This window comes from Aulonocara sp. 'chitande type north' Nkhata Bay, linkage group LG3 (genome assembly GCF_057382095.1).
Source record: "Aulonocara sp. 'chitande type north' Nkhata Bay isolate Kocher_YH1m ecotype deep benthic linkage group LG3, A_spYH_male_GT1.1, whole genome shotgun sequence".
Classification (NCBI taxonomy): domain Eukaryota; kingdom Metazoa; phylum Chordata; class Actinopteri; order Cichliformes; family Cichlidae; genus Aulonocara; species Aulonocara sp. 'chitande type north' Nkhata Bay.
The window spans coordinates 41,930,144-41,949,348 of record NC_141346.1 but is presented as its reverse complement, the minus strand read 5'-3'; the positions used below and the strand labels follow the sequence as shown (position 1 = coordinate 41,949,348).

Below are 19,205 nucleotides of genomic sequence, written 5' to 3'. Positions count from 1 at the left end.
TCAGTCCTGACGATAAGAATACATAGAAACATTCATTACCAGTATGTCAACTATGAGTTGCAAACATGTAAGTTATTAAAAGTCATTCAAGTTACTTAACATACAATAATTTTTACTGGCTTCCATATGGACACATTCAAATATACTCTTAAACTGGCATTCCGATATATTTTATAAGAGGACTCTTTTTTTTTTTAAACTTCTTTAGCAAAGATAGCAAGTTTTTCTCTATCATAAACATAATCACAGTCGAACACTGAAACGATTTGGTAACAATATAATTACAGTACAAGCCTCAGAAACAACTGTCGACAAAAGTAAATCACAAACTATAATCGGGACTTTGGCAAATTACTTGAAAGAATATCTTTTTTTAAAGTCTTGAGTCGGAGGGAAATAAAGTGTTTTAAAGCTTGGTGCTGCTACTTAGTTTGAAATTATCCAAGGGCCTTTATCTTAACTCTTCAAAACTGGTAAACATAGAATAAGATGGAATAGCCCTTTAAAAAGTATATGTCAAAGTGAAAGTGTGTGTTTTTTGTTTCTGTCATGCCTTGGTAAAGTTTGGACTCGCCACAGCTCAACACTGCTTGAGACAAATTCAATTACAGTCATGCTTTGAAAAGAGATAAAAGAAAAGCCACCCATGGCACCTGCAAGGTACGAGCTCAAAGATGTTCCAATATTCCTTCAGACTGTCAGCTGATCTCAACATGTCATAATGTTATCAGGGTCCGATTTATCGGGCAAGGGTCAAAAAGATCAGAGAGAGACACGAATGTTTAAAGATGGCCGTGCTTCCCACCTCTCCAAAGAGCTGCAGCAGAAGCTGGAAATACGCTACGTGGACGAAAGTACTGAGCCAGCAACACGCTACAGCTGCGGGAGCTGCTCAGCCATGCAAACCCATGCGACGAAGCTCCCAGCACACAGTTTTTGTGCCGACGTTAATGCCAGAGGAGGTTTGGAGCTCAATCAACAACCGTGCTTTTTATTGTTAGGTAGTCTGCCACTTCGTGCCTGTGCTGCTGGGGTTCCCAAACTCCTCATTCCCACCCACACTTACAACTGATGGTGGAATATCTAGGAAGTTTTACAGATTTTTTGAAACAGTGGAATCCTACTACAGCACCACGCTCAAATTCAGTGAGCTCTTCAAGACTCAATCTTTCATAAATGTTTGTAAAGACAGACTGCTGAAAATTAAGAGCTGCTGTCCAATACTTGCGTGTGCTCTCTTAGGATGATCCAGAGCTGTTGCTCAAATTGGCACTCAAGACTGAGCCATAAAGTTGTGCAAACTTAGTAAAAGCAAAGTCACTAAACTTTGTAACTGCTGTTGCAGGTGATCACTGAAAATGGGCATAATTTGATGGATCAGCTGATTCTCTTCTGTCCATCCTATGTGCAAAATTCAATAAGTGGCTCCATAGTGTGGTACTTTACCCTTTTTTTAACAAGCGAAAGACCCCTAGTTTGATCCTGGGAGGAGACAGAAATGCCTCAGCGGTTGCCGGTATAAAAATCTGCCAAATCAAATATGTGGAACTACACGCTGGGACCCCGTTTGAATAAAGGAGTGGCTGAAAGTAGCCTTCAGTTAGGGTGTGCAATTGCATCTGCAAGATTCTTTGCAACCCACTATTGGCCAACTCTGTCTAATGCCACTGGTGCTCAGTCTGCTTTGTTAAGGTGTTGCTGCTCCCCTCCCAGCTTTCAACATATGGACGGGTTGGAAGGTCCGAGGCACCTTGGACCACATAAAAGTTACTGCAGACAGGATACAAATCCCATTTTGGCTGAAGTGGCCTCGACAGGATTAAAGTAATGGGTCTCACCCCACTGATTTAGATAAGGAGTTGGTCTTGTTAGCACTTGTTTTAAGGGCCCGGAGGTGTTAGCAAGATGGCTGCTGAGTGGTGAGATTTTCTTCTAGAATGACTTTAATAGAGCTCAGAAACAATTTAGAAATCACCTTCTGAAAAGTTGTGAAAAAAAACACAGCATGAAAACTAAAGTTGGTGAATGTGTAAGAAAAATGTAACGGTGTCAACGTGGCACGCAATTTGAAATAAAAGCAGGAAGTCCAACTTAAAAATGTACATTTAAAATGTAACTTCTGCTTTACATCTGTGCTGAAATATCCACCACATGATACATTTTCCCTCCACATTCAGAATCTTCAGTGTCTTGTCCAAAGTTTTTACACAGGGTGACAAACAATGTCAAGTACCGACCCATATTTAATACCACTGATTACCAAAGCTGTTCCACTATGACGTCAGCTGCTAAAACGACAGCATCGACATTTGTAATGATACCAGGCACATATGAAGAGACTAGCATTTCAAGTGAGCCCGCTGTAGCCTGCAAGTGTCCGAATAGCTTGTGTCTTTCTGTAGATAAATCTTAAGACAAACCTAGATCACTTTCAACAATTTATACGTCTCATATGAATAAATCTAATAATTTCTCACAAAAACCACTTATAAAGTGCTTCAACCTACAGCCTACACTTCTAAATATATTCACACGGCCGAGCTGTTTCAGAGAAACATTGGGCTAATCACTCTTTTCTTTAATACTGAAACACTTGAACAAACGCCACTAAGCCTAAAGCAAATACACTGGTTAAGGCGTGAATGTGCATGGTGCTATGCTACTTTTATGCTCAATAGTGGTGTTTCCCTTAAAAAAACGAACAGCAGACAAACTGATGGAACTGCAGGCAAATTCACATCCAATTTACGTAAACTGTTCCAAGAAATTTCTACAACTATCGTTACAGAGAGCAATGCCTTCCATCTCCCGCGTTGTTGACCAGTACACTGATCGCTCACATCTGGCGTCAATGCAAGTATTATGCAACGGTGCGTAGACTGTGTGTACAAATTCCCTGCATTTTCATAAATCTTGTAATCTGCACATAAAGAACATTTTAAATTCCAGGCACTCACTTTGATTGCATTAAGCACAACATAACTTTTTTGTTTAGTTTTTTTAAGGACAAATTGCAGCAGCCAAAAAGAGACATGTACATATGTTCATAGTTCTTCCATTTTGTACAGTACAGCCTGATATTAATACAAACATGAATATACTCTTTTACGAACAACAGTATGGCTTAATGTGCACAATATAAATAAAGATATGGTAGGATGATAGTGGCTGAGATCACTGGAATGGCTTTGTAAATGTTTGAACGAGACTTCTGAATCATAACTTTGTTCTTCAAATGCAAAAGGACACATAATGGCAAACTAATACTTCACACGATTTACATGTGTTTTCTTTTGAAAAAACAGTATTTTCTAACAGTCTTAATGCGTAAAACAAAGTGTGTCGTAAGTTGGAAGTAATTCATACATAACTTGAGTGCAGCGATAAAAACCGGTCGGCCCATTAACTACCCATAGGGCTGACATCTGCAGCTGAATCACGTGGCTGTAAACAAGAATCAACTGCGACCCCAGAGATTCTAAGCTTTGTCGCCTGTCTCCGCCCTCCCACCTTAGCTCCTCCCACTCCTCTGTTCTCCACCTGTCACTGCAGCAGTTCAGTCTTTTTCGTAGGTGTTGTCGACTCACCTTCTCCAGAGTCGGACACGTTGATGGGGCTGTCCCTGGAAAAGACCTCTGTTGACTCTCTCCAAATGCAGTCGGCAACAGTCTTAAAGGAATGATTGCTGCATTTGGGACGGACCTTCTGGGAGGCATTGTTGACAATCTGGCGGCTGTTGGAGGTGGCTATCTTTATCTTGAGGGCAGCATCCACACGATCCACTACTGTGTACGTGCCAATGCTGCCGTCCTCAAAGCCGATGATGATGTTTAGTGCTCGCTGGGAGAGAGACAGGAAGGTGGGGGTCTTGTAAAGCGAGCATGTGCCAATGCTCTTGCCATCGGCAAGGCGCATCACGATCAGGTTGGACACAACGCCCGCGTCGTCGTCTTCGTCACAGTTCCGGAAACATATGTATACAAGGTAACGCCCATCTCTTGATAACTTCTGACGCCAAATTATACCGGCGGCATGAACAAGCCTGAGCTTCCCACTGTGAAGGTCCAAGACGTTAATATTCTCGTCACCTTTGGAGACAATCCCTAATTTTCCGTTGGGTGAGATTTGGAAGTCCTCTAGATTTTTGAGGAAATTGGCTGGCAACTGGACTCTCCTGCAAACGGACTCATCTGCAACGCTCCAGATGAAGACTGTCTCGGTGGACGTGATGAAGACTACACAGTCAGGGCAGTCGGGAATGAGTTTGAAGTTGACAATGGTAATGCCATCATCGCAGACAAACTTCTTTGATACGCTGCCTGACCACAGGCTGACAGCGAGAAGCTTGTTTTTTGACGTTCCCACAAGGAAAGTGTTCGCTGTGGTGATCAGTGCATTCTGGAGGGTAACTAAGATGTTGCAGACTTTGTGCCCCGTAGCAAGCCTCCACACTCTGGAGGCATTCTGCTCACAAAGGGACACCACAAACTGGTCATTGTGCGTAATTAACAATTGTGATATTCTCTGTCCATTGATGCGGAAGATGTTTTCTCCTGTGTTGGTTTGCCAGACATACTGACTGGACTTGTCATCCGAAGTCACCATGAGATCCCCTGAGGAGGTTAGGACACAGTTCTCTACTATGCCCTCGTGCTTAAAGACTGTCTCAATGAAGCCAGTGCTAAAGTTCCACTTGTGGACAGCTTCTGAGCCGTCCATGGTAAACACATAGTCCTCTCTGCCAGACAGCTGCAAGGTCTGGATCTTCTTCCCTGTTTTGTCAATGTTGGACATGGCGGTGATGATATCAATGTCCCAAACAGACAGAACTCCACTGCTGGCAACCGAAAGGAGCAAGTTGTGGTGGATTGATTTGATGAGTTTCACGATAGCCCCTGAGATCTCAATCAGGCTAGCCATGCACTGTCCACTGTCTCTCCTCCAGACAAAGATAGAGGAGGTATTTTCCATGGAGGCCACAATGCTTTGGCCATTCTTGGAGAGTACAGCGGCAACAAAGCGTTCACTACGTTTGGCTTTAAACTTTTCTACCATCTTCCATACTTTTGTGTCCAGCACCTCTATACTTCGAGCCTTGCAAATGAGAATGGAACGTTGGTCTTCTGCTAACTCAATGCCCACTACTTCGGTCTCATCCCCTCTACAATCATAATCCTCCATCAGCTTCGGGTTAGTGACCTCTTTGGTGTTCCACACGGACAAACTGCCTTCATTGTCAATCATCACCATTTGGCTGAGAGTGTCGAGTACAAGAATGGACTTGACAAACCCTCCAGAAAACTCAGACGTCACAGTGGCCAACTTGTCACCATTTCCAAGATGAAAGATGGAGACCGTGTTGAGGTACTGGCCACAGAAGGCATACATTCCATCTGGCGAGCACTGGACACAAGTCACCTCATACCAGCAGTGGAACTGGTACAAAGGCCAACCATAGAGGAGGTCAATGACGTTCACATCTTTACTAGCCTCAAGCCATGCCAAAGCATGATGGGTAGATAAAGTAAAACCGTTGATGAAAGCAACGCCACCAGTGATGCCAGCATGCTTGGAGCCCTTGATTTCAACCTCAGATAAAAGGCAGGACTTGTGATTATCATAGATGAGCAGTGTGTTTTTAGTTGTGGCCACAACCAGATACTTCTCATCAGAGGTTAACCTGATTCCCAGCACAACAGATCTGGCTGTGTCGATCTGCCGTAGAAGTTGCCTGCTCTCTACATCCCAGGTGCTGACAGATCCATCTTCCAGTGCTACGAGGACTATGTTTGGGGCTAGAGTGGGCAGGATCTCCACAATCTGCATGTAGCTGGAGCAAAGAGGAAGCCTCTCTGGACTGTAAGTAACATCCATAGAGGAGTGGAGAGGCACAATAGAGCAGTACTTTGGGCCATCTTTGTCACACTCCAGAAGGAGGTGTCTGAGTTTAGGCAGGGAGGTGACAACTGGCAGAAGTCTTTGCTGCAGCTCTGCAGACAGCGACGCCGGATTCTTCAGCACTTTTACTTTGATGCTACGGAGAGTTGTGGCTAAAAACTTCAGCTCTTTCTCTTGGGTGTAACTGTAAGCTAGGTCAATGTCTGTTAGAGCCTTTTCAAACTGGCCAATCTTGATCATTGTGTAGAGCCAGCTGAAGTTCATTATGACACCAAACATGAGGTCATCTGTACGCCCACTCCTGGTAAGGTGGTACACCAGCTCTGTCATTTTTCTGTGGTTGACAAAGAAAATGTCAGGCTCCAAAAGGTTGCACTGGAACACCCAAGGTTGTTCAGGAGTCTGTCTGTCATAGGAGTACTTATCAGAAGATGTCTTTTCATGGGACTGCTGATGGTGAGGGTTTTTGTGATGAGAAATGTTCAAGGAAGTGAAATGGTTGTTATCATAGGTAAAGATCTTCTTTCTGCCCCCTGACCATGCCCCTAGAAAATACTCAGCTAAGAGGCTATGCATCTGATGCACGTCCTCCTCATTGCTAAGGTACAGCTTCTGGGCAATAAGGTGCAGGTGCCTGTTGGCCCAGACCATCAAAGTGACGTTCCGTACCTGACGTTCCACCAGATACCCCTCAAGCTCCTCTCTGAGCTTCGCAATCAAGTCATAGGCGATTCTCAATGGGTTTTTGAGGTAAGTTGCCACAATGACATCACCAAGAACTATGTTATCAAGGGACAGGATATCTTCCAGCTCAACTTCAGTTAGCCCAGCCTTGGCCATGGTGATATACCCTAGTGCTCTGAAGACAAATCGTTGGCCTAACTTGTTTTCCACAGAGTAGAACAACTGCTCTATGCTTTCGTGCACCGTCGAACAGAGCGACTTATCGTCCACATCTTTATGTGACCTCCAGTGAACTACTTCCCTGTAGATGAGGTTAACAAACATTGGCAAAGTACACTTGGCAAGTGCCTCATTGACATAGATCTGCTGGCCTGAGGTGACCTTTCTCTTCACCCCCAGCAGTTGCTGCTTTAATGTCTGACTGCAGACTTTGCGGTCTCTCTGGATTAATTCAACGTAATACCCCTCATCATGGATGAGGTGGCGAAGCTTCTGCAGGATGCCGTGTTTATTGGGCAATGTTGACACCACAATGCGGACCGTCCGAGGGAGGTGTATGGGGAGCCACCACAGCTTGCGAGCTTCATCAGCTTCAGAGAGCTGCTCCAGGGCATCTAGGACAATGACCAAGGGCCTGTGGAATGACGGTTCCCCTAAGAGGTTGATCAGGAGTTCCTTCATCTCCTGAATCTTGTTAGGCAAAAAGTGAATCAGGCAGCGGTAGTTTAATGCAATCTGTTCACAGATGCTCTGGAGGAGGGTTCGTAGGTCTGTGGAGAGCTGGCTGGAGCCGATATAACGAACAATGACCACTGGGTCGCTTTCAGGGCCCATCTCTTTCTGCAGCCACGTGTAGGCCTGAAAAACAGCATTGAGAGATTATTACTATGGATAAATCCAACATGGAAACCATTTTTAATCATTTTCTAGTTACTGGACATGTGTAATGTGTAACACTCTGTTAAAATATTCTGTAAATGAGAACTACTCTAGTTTTGAAGCTATAGTGATCTTATAATTTCAGTCATGAATTCATTAAATGGCCCAGAAGAGATTTCATTTGACATTAAAAATGTTAACTGACATATTCAGGGCAACACGAAGACACTCCACATTTGACTTTCAGTGAGTTTGAGAGAGAGGGAGAGAAAAAGACAGACACACACAGACAGATTCGGTCTACTGCGTATTTAAAATGTTATGTTTTACATGTGTTTGCATCTCCATTCCTCATTCTGCGGGTAAGGAATGTGAGCAGACGCTGAATTTATAAAACTGTAAATATCAAAGACCAAACATATGTGTAGAAAAATCATTTAACATTTTTCCTCAAACAGTGTCTGGCACCTTTATTTAACTCAGCAGGCAGAAGATAACAGCCTTTATTCTCAGGCAGGTTTACATTAGAGCACGGCTTTTGTTTCTAAGACCTTCTGTTTGAATAGTATACTGTCAAATACAAAGTCTCAGTTTCCTGTGCTCAAAGATAAATATTTTTTAAAGTTACTGCATGACGCTAACTGTACTTCAGCACATTATAATGATAGACATCCTCACAACAGGCTGTCTTTGTGCACAATCGGTTTATTTTAGCAACGCTGCGTTCAAGGTGTCCAGGCTTTTATTACCAACATAGAAGTAAAAAAAAAAAAAAAATGAATTTGAAGGACTTGAAATGCAATAAAACAGCAAACTCATAACACTGTAGAAAATGTTTAAAAGCTTTGCTTCTGCAAACCTGGAACACCAGGCTGGTGCTGGGTGTTTATATGGTAATGTAAAGAGCCTACAATAATACAGAGAAATTATAAATAATCACATAACTCCCTACGAGCAAGCACTTGTTGACAGGGAGAAGAAAAAATTCCCTTTTAACAGGAAGAAACTTCCAGCAGAACCAGGATCAAGGGGAGGTGACATTCTGCTGCAAATGGTATTAACTGTGCACGCTTCTCACTCACAGCTGTAATCACATGACTGACTTACATCAATGAAAGACGACAGTTAACAGTAACACAGAAGTTGTTCAGCAGAGCAAACAGTATGGCACACAAAATAAAGGATTTCTAACACTAGGAACTGCACATTTACAAACGTCAGTGAGCCAGGCAACACAGCAGTGTGTTAGCAGCTGTGAGGAGCTATGTTCACACAGATGCAGGATGAACAAAAGAGAGCAGCAGCACACACACACGCACATAGAGCACCTGGGCACCAGGTGAGACAATGACAATGTGTTTCTCAAGGCTAACAGGCGTTTTTCGTGATAGCAAAATAATCCGTTCTGTGAACTTATAAAAAAAAAGAGTCCGTTTCTTATTGTTTTGGCTGTGTAGATTTTTCCAACTGCAAACCTATATAAAGGGCGACGTCATTGTTATAGTCTTCGTTGGTGTTTGTTTCACATGTTACGTTTCAGTAAGAGAATAACAACCCTGTCCCAAATGAAAACGTGTCAGCAAATTCCTGAAGGGAGCATTTCTGAAACTATCAAAAAAAGAAAAAGAGGGAGTATCCAGGAGAGAAAATGAATCTATGTCATAACTTAATGTAACCAGAAACCTCTTTTAACCCATAACCTTCGACACTGCTCAGTCGTCCTGGCGTGCACTGACCCTGCGTGTAGTTACATGTCCCGGGAAGTGCATGTCAGGTTACGTGGAAGGTTACGGCGTAGGGTTAAAAGGGGTTTCCAGTTCCATGTCCAACTGGAATGAGTCTAAATCGGCTGTTACAGGTTTGAAACGTGACACTGATGACGAGGTGCCTTAAGCCTGCATTCTCCTTAATGGTCACCAGGGGGCGAGAGCTGAAGAAGAAAGACTGTAAAGAAGTCTATGGGAAAGCGGCTAATCCAATCTTTGATTATCCAGGATATGCTCATTGGCTAACAAGGTGATTGATAAGTGATTAGCCAATGAGCACGCTGTTACACTGTCATATCCACGCCTGGCTTTTAAAATACCAATCAGACAGCGGGGAAAATGTTGATCTCGAGGCTTCAAAACAGGACTTCTGAAACCACTGAGCGTAGCTACATCCATCTTAATTACAACCAACTAATATAGCACATACATAAAATGCAACATAACCGCAACAGAAACACCACAGAACTATAAAACGCACATTTGTTTTGAAAGTGACTTGATTATAAATGTGCATAACTTTAATTAACCCGATCCTTAAGTACACTAAATGCCGACGATTATCACGAGCCGCAAACTCAGCAGCCTCTAAAGACTAATTTCTGCATAGCCAGTAATCTCTAACTGTGCCAAAGCAGCCATTCCACTCTTAGGAACCCATTACCTATTGCTGTGTATTACGCTATTAAAGTCTCCTTAACGGCTAGTTTAATTTATCATCCGATATATTTATCTTAATTCTGCATTTCTGTGTGGTTTGGGTGATGATATGAAAATCTATTTTATTTCCTCGCACATCTGTTATCATCATAAAACACGACCGAGGCCTAAAGCTACTCTGAGAACTGAGGTATTTAAGCTCCAAATAAAAAATCCAGTCTTTGTCCTTTCATTCTTTTCAGCTACTTCCTTAAAGTGTGCAAAGAAAATCAGTATTACTAGAATAAAACAGTCCAAACTCTAACACCAGTGTAGGACATTTTGACTGGGACTGGCTAAATACTACATTACACATCAAAGACATAGTTAAATAGATATGCAGTGCACCTCATCTTCAGATGGAAATGAAGATTGTGTGCTGGCTGTCCGGGTCTTCTCCATCACAGATGCTTCACAGAGAAGCAGGGTAATAAAATATGCTATTTAGAGGAAATAGCTGACGGTTATTAAATAATCATTTGTAGCGTTTACATTTCCGTTAAATTGTTTCGTAATAAAAATCCCTGAAGCAGATGAGCTGTGGCAGCAGAAAACCACACTGAGTGCCTCTCCTATCAGCTAAGAACAGGAAACTGAGGATAACGTTTGAAAAAAGATTCACCAAAACAAAATAGAAGATTGTAAAAATGTTGCCTGATCTCATGAGTCTCGATTTCTGCCGCAGCTTTCAGATGTTGGGTCAGAATTTGGTGTAAACAACGTGAAAGCAGTTCAGGCTTGCTGTGGTGTGATTGTGTATGACCACAGTGAACCATCTTCTGATGGCAACACAATCATCTCAAACTGGTGTCCTGAACACGACAACGAGTTCACTGTACTCGGACGGCGTCCACAGTCACCAGATCGTAGAAAACAGATAAGCAGTCCATACCATAGATCGTTTTAATGTTGCTGTTTAAACTGCAGCGTCTTCTTACACCCTCCCACTCATCCTTTTACTTTGAAGTTTAAAACTTTTCCTGTCGTCTCCCGGAAATCTTTACCGCTGAACTTTAGGCTTTCATCATCATTTTGTTGCACCTTGTAACATTTTTATACCACCTCTATAGCTCCGCTTTTGGGCAAATACTTGAATGGTGCTTAAAATAAATGTGAGATTTATTACAAAGGTTGGACAGGAGGGGTGGATGTGTGGGTGTCTGCTGTGTGATCTTGGCTACAGTGTGATCTTAATGTAGCCGGGCGGCCAGATGGCACACAAAAGCCGGAGAGTGAACAGAGAGTGAGGTGCGTGTGCACAAAGAGAAGTCCACACACACACATTGGCTTCCACTGAACAATAAATGTACCCATTGCAACTGTTTCAATAAGCAAACTTTCCAGAAGTTCCACACAGATGTAGGCAAACGTGTACACACGCAGTTGCATGGCTTCGTGGGAAATTAGAAGCATGTGCATGGTGATGGACTGCCTCTTGGCAGACACACAGATGGTCAAGCAAGCGTTTGATGAGAAGAGATGAACAGTCGCACGCTCCCTCATGCTCTGTTGTACAAAGATGGACACATGCTTGGATCAGACAGACGAGCGCGAACGCACAGCGAGAGCCAAAATGAGAGGAAAACTGAGACGTGGGTGGCACAAAAAGACGAAGTTACCGCCTGCATGCCTCACCTGTTTTGCCACCTCGGACAGCAGCAGCGTCTTTCCGGTGCAGGGTCCCCCGTACACCACTAGAGGGCTTGTCCTGCTCCCCTTAGATGGCATCAGATACTCCTGCACGTAATCCAGAGACTCGGTCTTGTACTCGTAGAGGGCCGCGTAGGACTTACACAGGGACAGGTGCTGCAGGATCTCGTCGTACAGCGGGTCAGACTCCGTGTCAAAGTTCTGCTGGACCGTGGCCTGGATGATGTCCACCATGTCCTCGTAGAACTGCTTGCACAGACCTTCTACATAGTGGCTTTCCACTTCTTGGGAGTAGCCTAACTTCATGTCGCAGTGGGTGACAGAAGAATAGACGCGGAGATTGGAGGCGGCCACGACCGTGGGGATGAACTCATCCCGCACCTTCAGGAGGCGTTCGTAGGCCTCCTGGTTGCGCATGACCCGATCGCTGCTGACCACGATGTCCATGTAGCGAGCCATCTCAGGGAGTTTGGCGAAGCGGTCAAAGTTGGAGATCTTGCGAATGTAGCAGACACATTTCCTGAGAAAGGCAGGCGTTTGTTTCCCAAGGGCAAAGTCTAATTCATCCTCCAAGGCTGAAAGAAGAAAAAAGACATTTTTTAATTGATCATATTCGAGTAGCACACAAAACCCACGAGCAACCTGCAAAGGTAAAAATTCATGACATGACACGAGCAGAACGGAACAGGTTTAAGGAGCTTTTAGCCTCCCATTATATTTCTCTTGAATCTTATTCACAAGAAGGTTTGTAAAAGCCTTACAATGCAGCTTTACTGAACTGTATCACAGGCTCGCCCACAAAGAGCCCACTGACTGAAACTCTGCTTTCAGCTGAGCTCACAGGGCAGTCTGCTAATGACGGAGGGGAAGAGACAAAGAGTGAAAGGAATGCTGGGAGTTCTGGGAGACGGCACAACTTCCTCCACAGACTCTTCAATTAATGTGCATAAAAACTAGAAGCGTCCTTGTTATCTAAAATGATAAAACTCTAAGCGACACTCCTTAATTAGCTCGTATTATTCCCGATTTCCACAATTTAAACGACTAAACTGTGCCTGGTTGATAAGACTGTCATTAAAGTGTCATTAGTAGTGTGTTGCTTGCACTGTGACAGCATCAGAAAAGAAAAGCAGATGGACCGCCTTTTATAGAGGTGACTTTTAATGCAGAGAGAGTCAGAAAATTAGATGCAACTTCAGCAAGTTGTAATGATTTTAATTTCTTATTTTATTCATTTTAAACATGCATCGGAAATATGGCTGCCCTGAGAGTTCATTTAGATTCATATTCTATTACTCTCATTGTATACTTGCAATGACACATTGTTCTGCAGTCACACTAGAAAAACACCATGGTTGGAGACTGCAGCTGCAACTTTGTGCACTTAACTCGCAATCCTTGCCTTTGAAATAACTGCTTCTGAGACGGGGACCAGGTCTGCACCAATTGCAGTCAGTTGCTGTCTTCGAAGCAACTTTGATGCATCAAAGTGGCAATAAATAAGAAACAATCAGAAGCCAGTCTCTAGTATTCAGTCGGTTTGTGATTGAACGCAGCCGAGTTATCAAATGTGTGAAATCTGCTTGTGATGAATGAAATGCAAAAATCTGTTGCCATCTACTTACAACCAGGGCAAGTGCCACCACATACATCTCCATTTAGACACACCCCTGCTGCTATGGGGCACAGACAACACAGAAAACAGACTCGCAACAATAATAATAATAATAAATAATAATAAAAAGTTGTGAAAGGCAACCATCAGCTTCTTTCTGATTAAAAAAAGAAGGGTTGTCTGACACTGCGACACGCTGCTTGGATAAATAACTCGGAAGAGAGGCGAATATGTGATCGATCAATCACTGTCGTCCGCTGAGGTGACTCTGATAGATCCTGATTGCATCTCATCTCTTGTTATCAATTTAGTTACAAGGTGACAGGCTCACTTATTAAATATACGGCCTTTGCCGTGTGATTTTCTGTTCCCCACAAAGGTTAATGTTGTTTTTATTCCAGCCAGTTGCAACCTTGGCATATAAGTGTTCTTTAATTGGGTATTTTATGTTGTGCGCATAAAACAACTTTTTAATTTATTTATTAGGAATAAACTCACCGTGTGTTTTATTTACTGTAGCAATCGAGGCTGCGACCAACAAACTTTTTTCATTATTGAACAATTGTAAGGAGAAATTAGCTGGCTTTTATTGTAACATCATTGTAACAACCCCAAGCCGACTTTTTAAAACTTGAAAACATCCAGCGAGGTATCACAGAAGAAACAAATCAATTTTTTTAAAATCTAAAATTCCAATAATTTTCAAAAACCAAATGAAAAGCCAGAAACATAAAAGTGAGCAGCAGTCCAGCAGACAAAGACGTGTTCCTATTTGAAAAGAAGGTATCGAGAAAAGTATGACATGAAAAGAAAAAGCAGACGTGAAATTTACCAGAGCAAAGGAATTTCTTGGCCTGAGCGCTCTTCATGGTCCCTTTCTCTTGCAGCTGCAGCACCGCCGTTCGGAAGATCCTCTTGATCTCCTCTGACACGTTCCTCCAGGCCTTGTCGTTCTTGGTCTTGACTACGCTGCTTGACTCCATCTAAGCAGAAGAGGGGGCAGAGAGAGGACAGTCTGACTGCACAGCATGGACTCTTACCATGTACGGAGCGAGTGCTGTCACTCGCTTCTGTGCAAGAAGACGTGTGCGGCGACACAGGAAACATTAAAGTGTTTCATATGAAACAAGCTCATCATAAAGCTGACTTTAGCTCCTCTCCCTTTAGGTTCATTTTATTCTGATTGGTTGCCACATGCAAACAGAAGGTTTGAAGAAAAGGGGGTGGGGCTTCTTTGCTCATAAAGATGAACATATTAGAGCTATTCCTCTAACTGAGAGTCACTCAAAAACTGTCTACAAAGAAGCATGGATGTTCTGAAGAGATTACTTGGACTTATTATATATGCCTCACTAGTACATGATTAGACCCTGTTTTGCCTTCAGAACTGCTTTAATTCTTCATGGCACAGATTCAACGAGGTCCTGGAAACATTCCTCAGAGATTTCTGTCCATACTGACATGACAGGATCACACAGCTCCCATTCCACAACATCCCAAAGATGCTCTACTGGACTGAGATCTGATCACTGTGGAGATCATCTGAGTACAGTGAACTCATTGTCATGCTCAAACAACCAGTGTGAGACATTCTGAGCTTTGTGACATGGTGTTATCAGAAGATGGGTTCACTTTGGTCATAAAGGGTTGGACATGGTCAGAAGTCAAAGGAGCTTGCAAAGAAAAGCGTCTGGACTTCTTTAAGTTGCTTGAAGACGTTTCACCTCTCATCCGAGAAGCTTCTTCAGTTCTAAGAGTCAAATGGTGGGGAGTCCCCGATTTAAACCTAGTGGGAGTTTCCCCCCACAGAGGGACAAAAGGACCCCCTGATGATCCTCTAATCGCCTGGGCCAAGGTGTGAAACTGGGTGTGGGTCCCAATCAGCCAGGGTTTCGGGTGAGCTCATTGTGAAACCTGGCCCCACCTTATCATGCGAATTCCTGAGATCAGATGGCTCAGGATGTGAGTGGGCGTTAAGGCGTCTGGGGAGGGAACTCAAAGGTTTATATCTGGGACTCCCCACCATTTGACCTTAGAACTGAAGAAGCTTCTCGGATGAGAGGTGAAACGTCTTCAAGCAACTTAAAGAAGTCCAGACGCTTTTCTTTGCAAGCTCCTTTGACTACGATGACCTGGATGACTGAGAACCTTCACAGACAGACATGGTCAGAAACAATACCTGGCTGTAGGCTGTGCTGTTTAAACGTTGCTCAGACTTTCAGATTTTTCCATCGCCATGTTCAAAGTACCTAAAATGATCTTTCTTCCTCATTCTGATGCTCAGGTTGAAGTTTTTGACCCTACAAATATCTGTGTTAAAAAATGTGCGACGAAGTGTACCTAAAAAAAATGGCCGGTGTGTTTATGTATGACATCGAGTAAGGAAACGCAAAACGACTGGTTCTCTTTAATGCTTAAATCTTGAATTTTCTCTGTGATTATTTTTATCATCAAAGTCTTTCACAGCACTTTTTTTTTTTACTTCAGCGAAGCTCAAGAGAACATCAAGATGGTGTACTTAAGAAAACTGAGGCGTACTACTTCTTGAAAGTTAAAGGCAGACCTTGGACGTTTTATTTAAAATAAATGTTGCTAACAGATTCTTTAAGTGGCTTTTCAGGCTGATTTGCAAGGATGTGAAACATTTAAAAAGACAAAGTTCACTCATCGACCTCAAAGAACAGCTGCTCTTCTTTTTCCTGCACGCTGAATTTAATTCATTCCACACAAAAATCAAGGACACGAACAGCGGGAGCCTCCTGTTAGTGTGACTGAGTGCGATTGAAGCTCTGGACTCACAGAGTTCTGGTAGTTCTTGAGCATTTGGGCTTTGGGTTTGAGGTAGTATGCGGGTGGCACCGAGTTTTCATCCCTGCAGTACCACTCTTCCAGGATGTGTGTGTCCAGCCCCGCCTCCACCGCTGCATCCAAGATCATCTCAAACTCCGCCGATTCCACCTCCCCCGGCACTCGGATGCTGCCGTACTTTTCTCCCACCAGACCCTGATGGAAAGAAAAAGGAGAAGGAGAGAAAGGAAGAGGGCGAGGTGAGAAGGAGAGGCGGGAAATGCGTCTCGTCGCGACAGTTTCGGGGGCTCTATTTTTTGGATCAGTGGCGCGGGGTGAATGGCGAAGTCAATGATGCGCACAGTGCGACTTATTTAAAGCAATTTCAGAGCCACGGGCGCACACGCGGTGCGGTGGGCACATCAAGCAGCCACTTTGTGACGGCAGGGATGTAACTGCCGCCGCAATCCCCACTCCCGTGCGCACCGTGCTGAGCGATGACAGCTTTATGGAGGATGGAAATTGCTTTACGCGACAGTTACAGTAAGGAAATGATGCGCCTCTTTTCCCCACACAGAAATATTTATTCGGTGAGGGTTCAGAAATAATGCTCACCAAAAGTTAATCACTATCACACAAATATCACAACATACAGCGCTGTGAAAGAGAAACCTTTAGTTTACAGAAGGAGACACAAGCTTTCCACCAGTTATTTATTTTATTAGTTACTGTTTGTTTAACCCTTCATACATGAGCCAGAAACACTCAAGACATTAAAAAAAGCAGGTAAAGAACCATGAAAATGTCCTAATACTGTTTCACCTGTTCTGCTGACTTCTATACACTTATGTTCCCTAACTCAGGTCCGTGAGTCGTTTGGTACCGGGCCGCGAGAGTTGAGGTTCAGGTGTGAAATGTATAGTTTTCGGGTTTTTTATCGTTTTTCAGCGTTATTTTGTTATCGTTTTTATCGTTTACTCGGTTTTCCTGGGTCTTCTCACGTGTGTTATGAATAAATTTTCTTTTTTTCGGTACCGGTACTGGTTTTATTTTGTTGTATTTATCTGAGACACCTTAAAGGCCGGTCCATGAAAATATTGTCGGGCATAAACCGGTCCGTGGCGCAAAAAGGTTGGAGACCGCTGCCCTAACAAGTCTGTCTCTTGTCCGGTCTTCCTCGCCTCACCCCCAACCAGTCGCAGCAGATGGGCCTGGTTCAGTCAGAGGTTTCTTCTGGTTAAAGGGGAGGTTTTCCTTCCCACTGTTGCCAAGCGTTTGCTCACAGGTGGCTGCCTGATTTTTGGGCTTTCTCTGTGTTATTGTAGGATCTTTAACTTATGTTTTGAGACCTCTGCTGTTGCAATTTGGCACTATTTTAATAAAACTTTTTTGAATTTATGAATGGATCCAAACGAGGTTAAAAAGGTAAATGGACTGCTTCTTATTTAGTGCCTTCTTACTATACATGAGCACCCAAAGCGATTAATACATCATGCCTTATTAACAAGCATTTTTTTTTGCACAAGGAGCGATTTGGGCTTCGGTTTCTTGCCTATGGGTACTTTAGTATACAGACTAGAGCAAATCGTCAACCTTCTGATGAGTAGATGAGTTGCTTTACCTCCTGAGCATCGGTCAAGGCAGTGACTTTGAGTTGGCTACTCAACAATCAGAAGCCTTGTGTGTGTGTGTGTGTTCAGATGCTTGTTAATGCGCATATGAGCTAATTACATGGCAGCAACTTGATGTTTTCAGCTGCTATATTGATGCTATATGCTAACCTGTCAGGTTGACTGATGATTACACCATGAGGTGGATAAGCAGTATACGCTTTTACCCACAGAGCTCAGAAACTTTTTTTCGTGACAACTCAATCAAATTTTTGTCTTTTTACTCAAACAAAAATACTTTTTTTTACTTGTTATGCCAACCAAGCACTAGCAACATGTTACTAATGAAGTGGCCGGCAGGTATGCATTATTTTCTCTTCATGCTGTATGCAGAGGTGCAGACAGGCAACCAGTGGGATTGATCTGTATTGCAGTGGGTGGGCAGTACACAATGAATACCGTTGCAGTATTTTTAATATTTCCTAAACCTATGCTAACACGATGACATGAGAAAAATACACTTCAAATTATTTTGGTGCCTGGTAGCCAGTATTGTACGTGTCCACAGGCAGGTTTCTGCACGCAAGCATGAAAACGAAAGTGCTCCGACTCTCCTGCAGGCACAAACACAGACCTGTCTGCATCCTGCTTTCAAACTGAAACCAACCCGGTGGCTAACATGCAAACATTCTTATATATTATGGAAATATATACACCTGAATGTATGTCATTTGAAGAGGGAAATAAGGCATGAAGCTGCCATATTACACAGGACTATTTTTCAGGAGTTTGCAGAGGCATCTGATTTAGGCTTCAGCTTCATGCAAAAAAGCAGCTGCCAACTCGGCCCTTGTTGCTCGAAACTCAGTGTATAAGGCATGTTGAGGTAGATGTTTTTATTATAATACCTGTTCTGATTTTTCCTGAATCTTGCTTCTGACATGTGCTTTCAATACAGTAACAATTAAAATGACTTAAAAAGGGAACATTTTCAGAGGTTAGCGCTGTTGCCTTACAGCAGGGAATGGTCTGGGTTTAAATCCACCATCTGGCTGGACTGCGTTTGTGTGGTTTTACCACCTTAAGTATTCAGGTTTCCTTTCAGAATCCAAAGAGATGCAGTTAATGAGAACAAGTTATTCTAAATTCCCCGTATATCTGAATGGTTGTCTGTCTCTTTGTCTCTATCTTCTAGTCCTGTCACAGGCTGTACCCCATCTCCTGCTGTCTCCATGCAGCTGGAATAGGCTCCAGCCCACCTGTAACCATGAGGGTGATCAAAGTCAAGCATATATACATATATAGATATTAGGGGTGCAACGATACACAAAATTCACGGTTCGGTTCGGTTCGATACTTTGGTGTCACGGTTCGATATTTTTTCGATACAAAAATAATGTTCATGCCTTTTTAATTTGTCATTTATTAAAATTATAAATATATATTTTAACTCAAAAGTACAGTTTTTAAATTTAACCCTAACCCTTGTGCGCGTTTTTTATTTTGACAGCGAATGCGCACCTGCGGACCACTTATGTGCAGCCCTGGTTATTTAGCTCGTCATATTGCAGCCACAGAAATTCTTTTGTCCATGAAACCATAAAGCTGCACTTTCTT

The 19,205-nt window shown here is 43.1% G+C and overlaps 1 protein-coding gene across 4 annotated transcripts in view; it reads right to left on the bottom strand.

Annotated features, from left to right (window-relative positions):
- Positions 1 to 214: 214 nt before the first annotated feature.
- The window catches only part of nwd2 (NACHT and WD repeat domain containing 2), a 57,949-nt gene continuing 38,958 nt past the window's right edge, over positions 215 to 19,205 (bottom strand). For all 4 annotated transcript variants that reach the window (XM_086281284.1, XM_086281276.1, XM_086281270.1 and 1 more), the window contains exons 5-8: positions 15,991 to 16,194; positions 14,024 to 14,174; positions 11,562 to 12,151; positions 215 to 7,440 (exon numbers count right to left, since the gene is read on the bottom strand). In XM_086281284.1, coding sequence (XP_086137410.1) covers positions 3,544 to 7,440; positions 11,562 to 12,151; positions 14,024 to 14,174; positions 15,991 to 16,194 — 4,842 coding nt within the window. In that variant the 3' untranslated portion in view covers positions 215 to 3,543. The remainder of the gene's footprint in view (positions 7,441 to 11,561; positions 12,152 to 14,023; positions 14,175 to 15,990; positions 16,195 to 19,205) is intronic.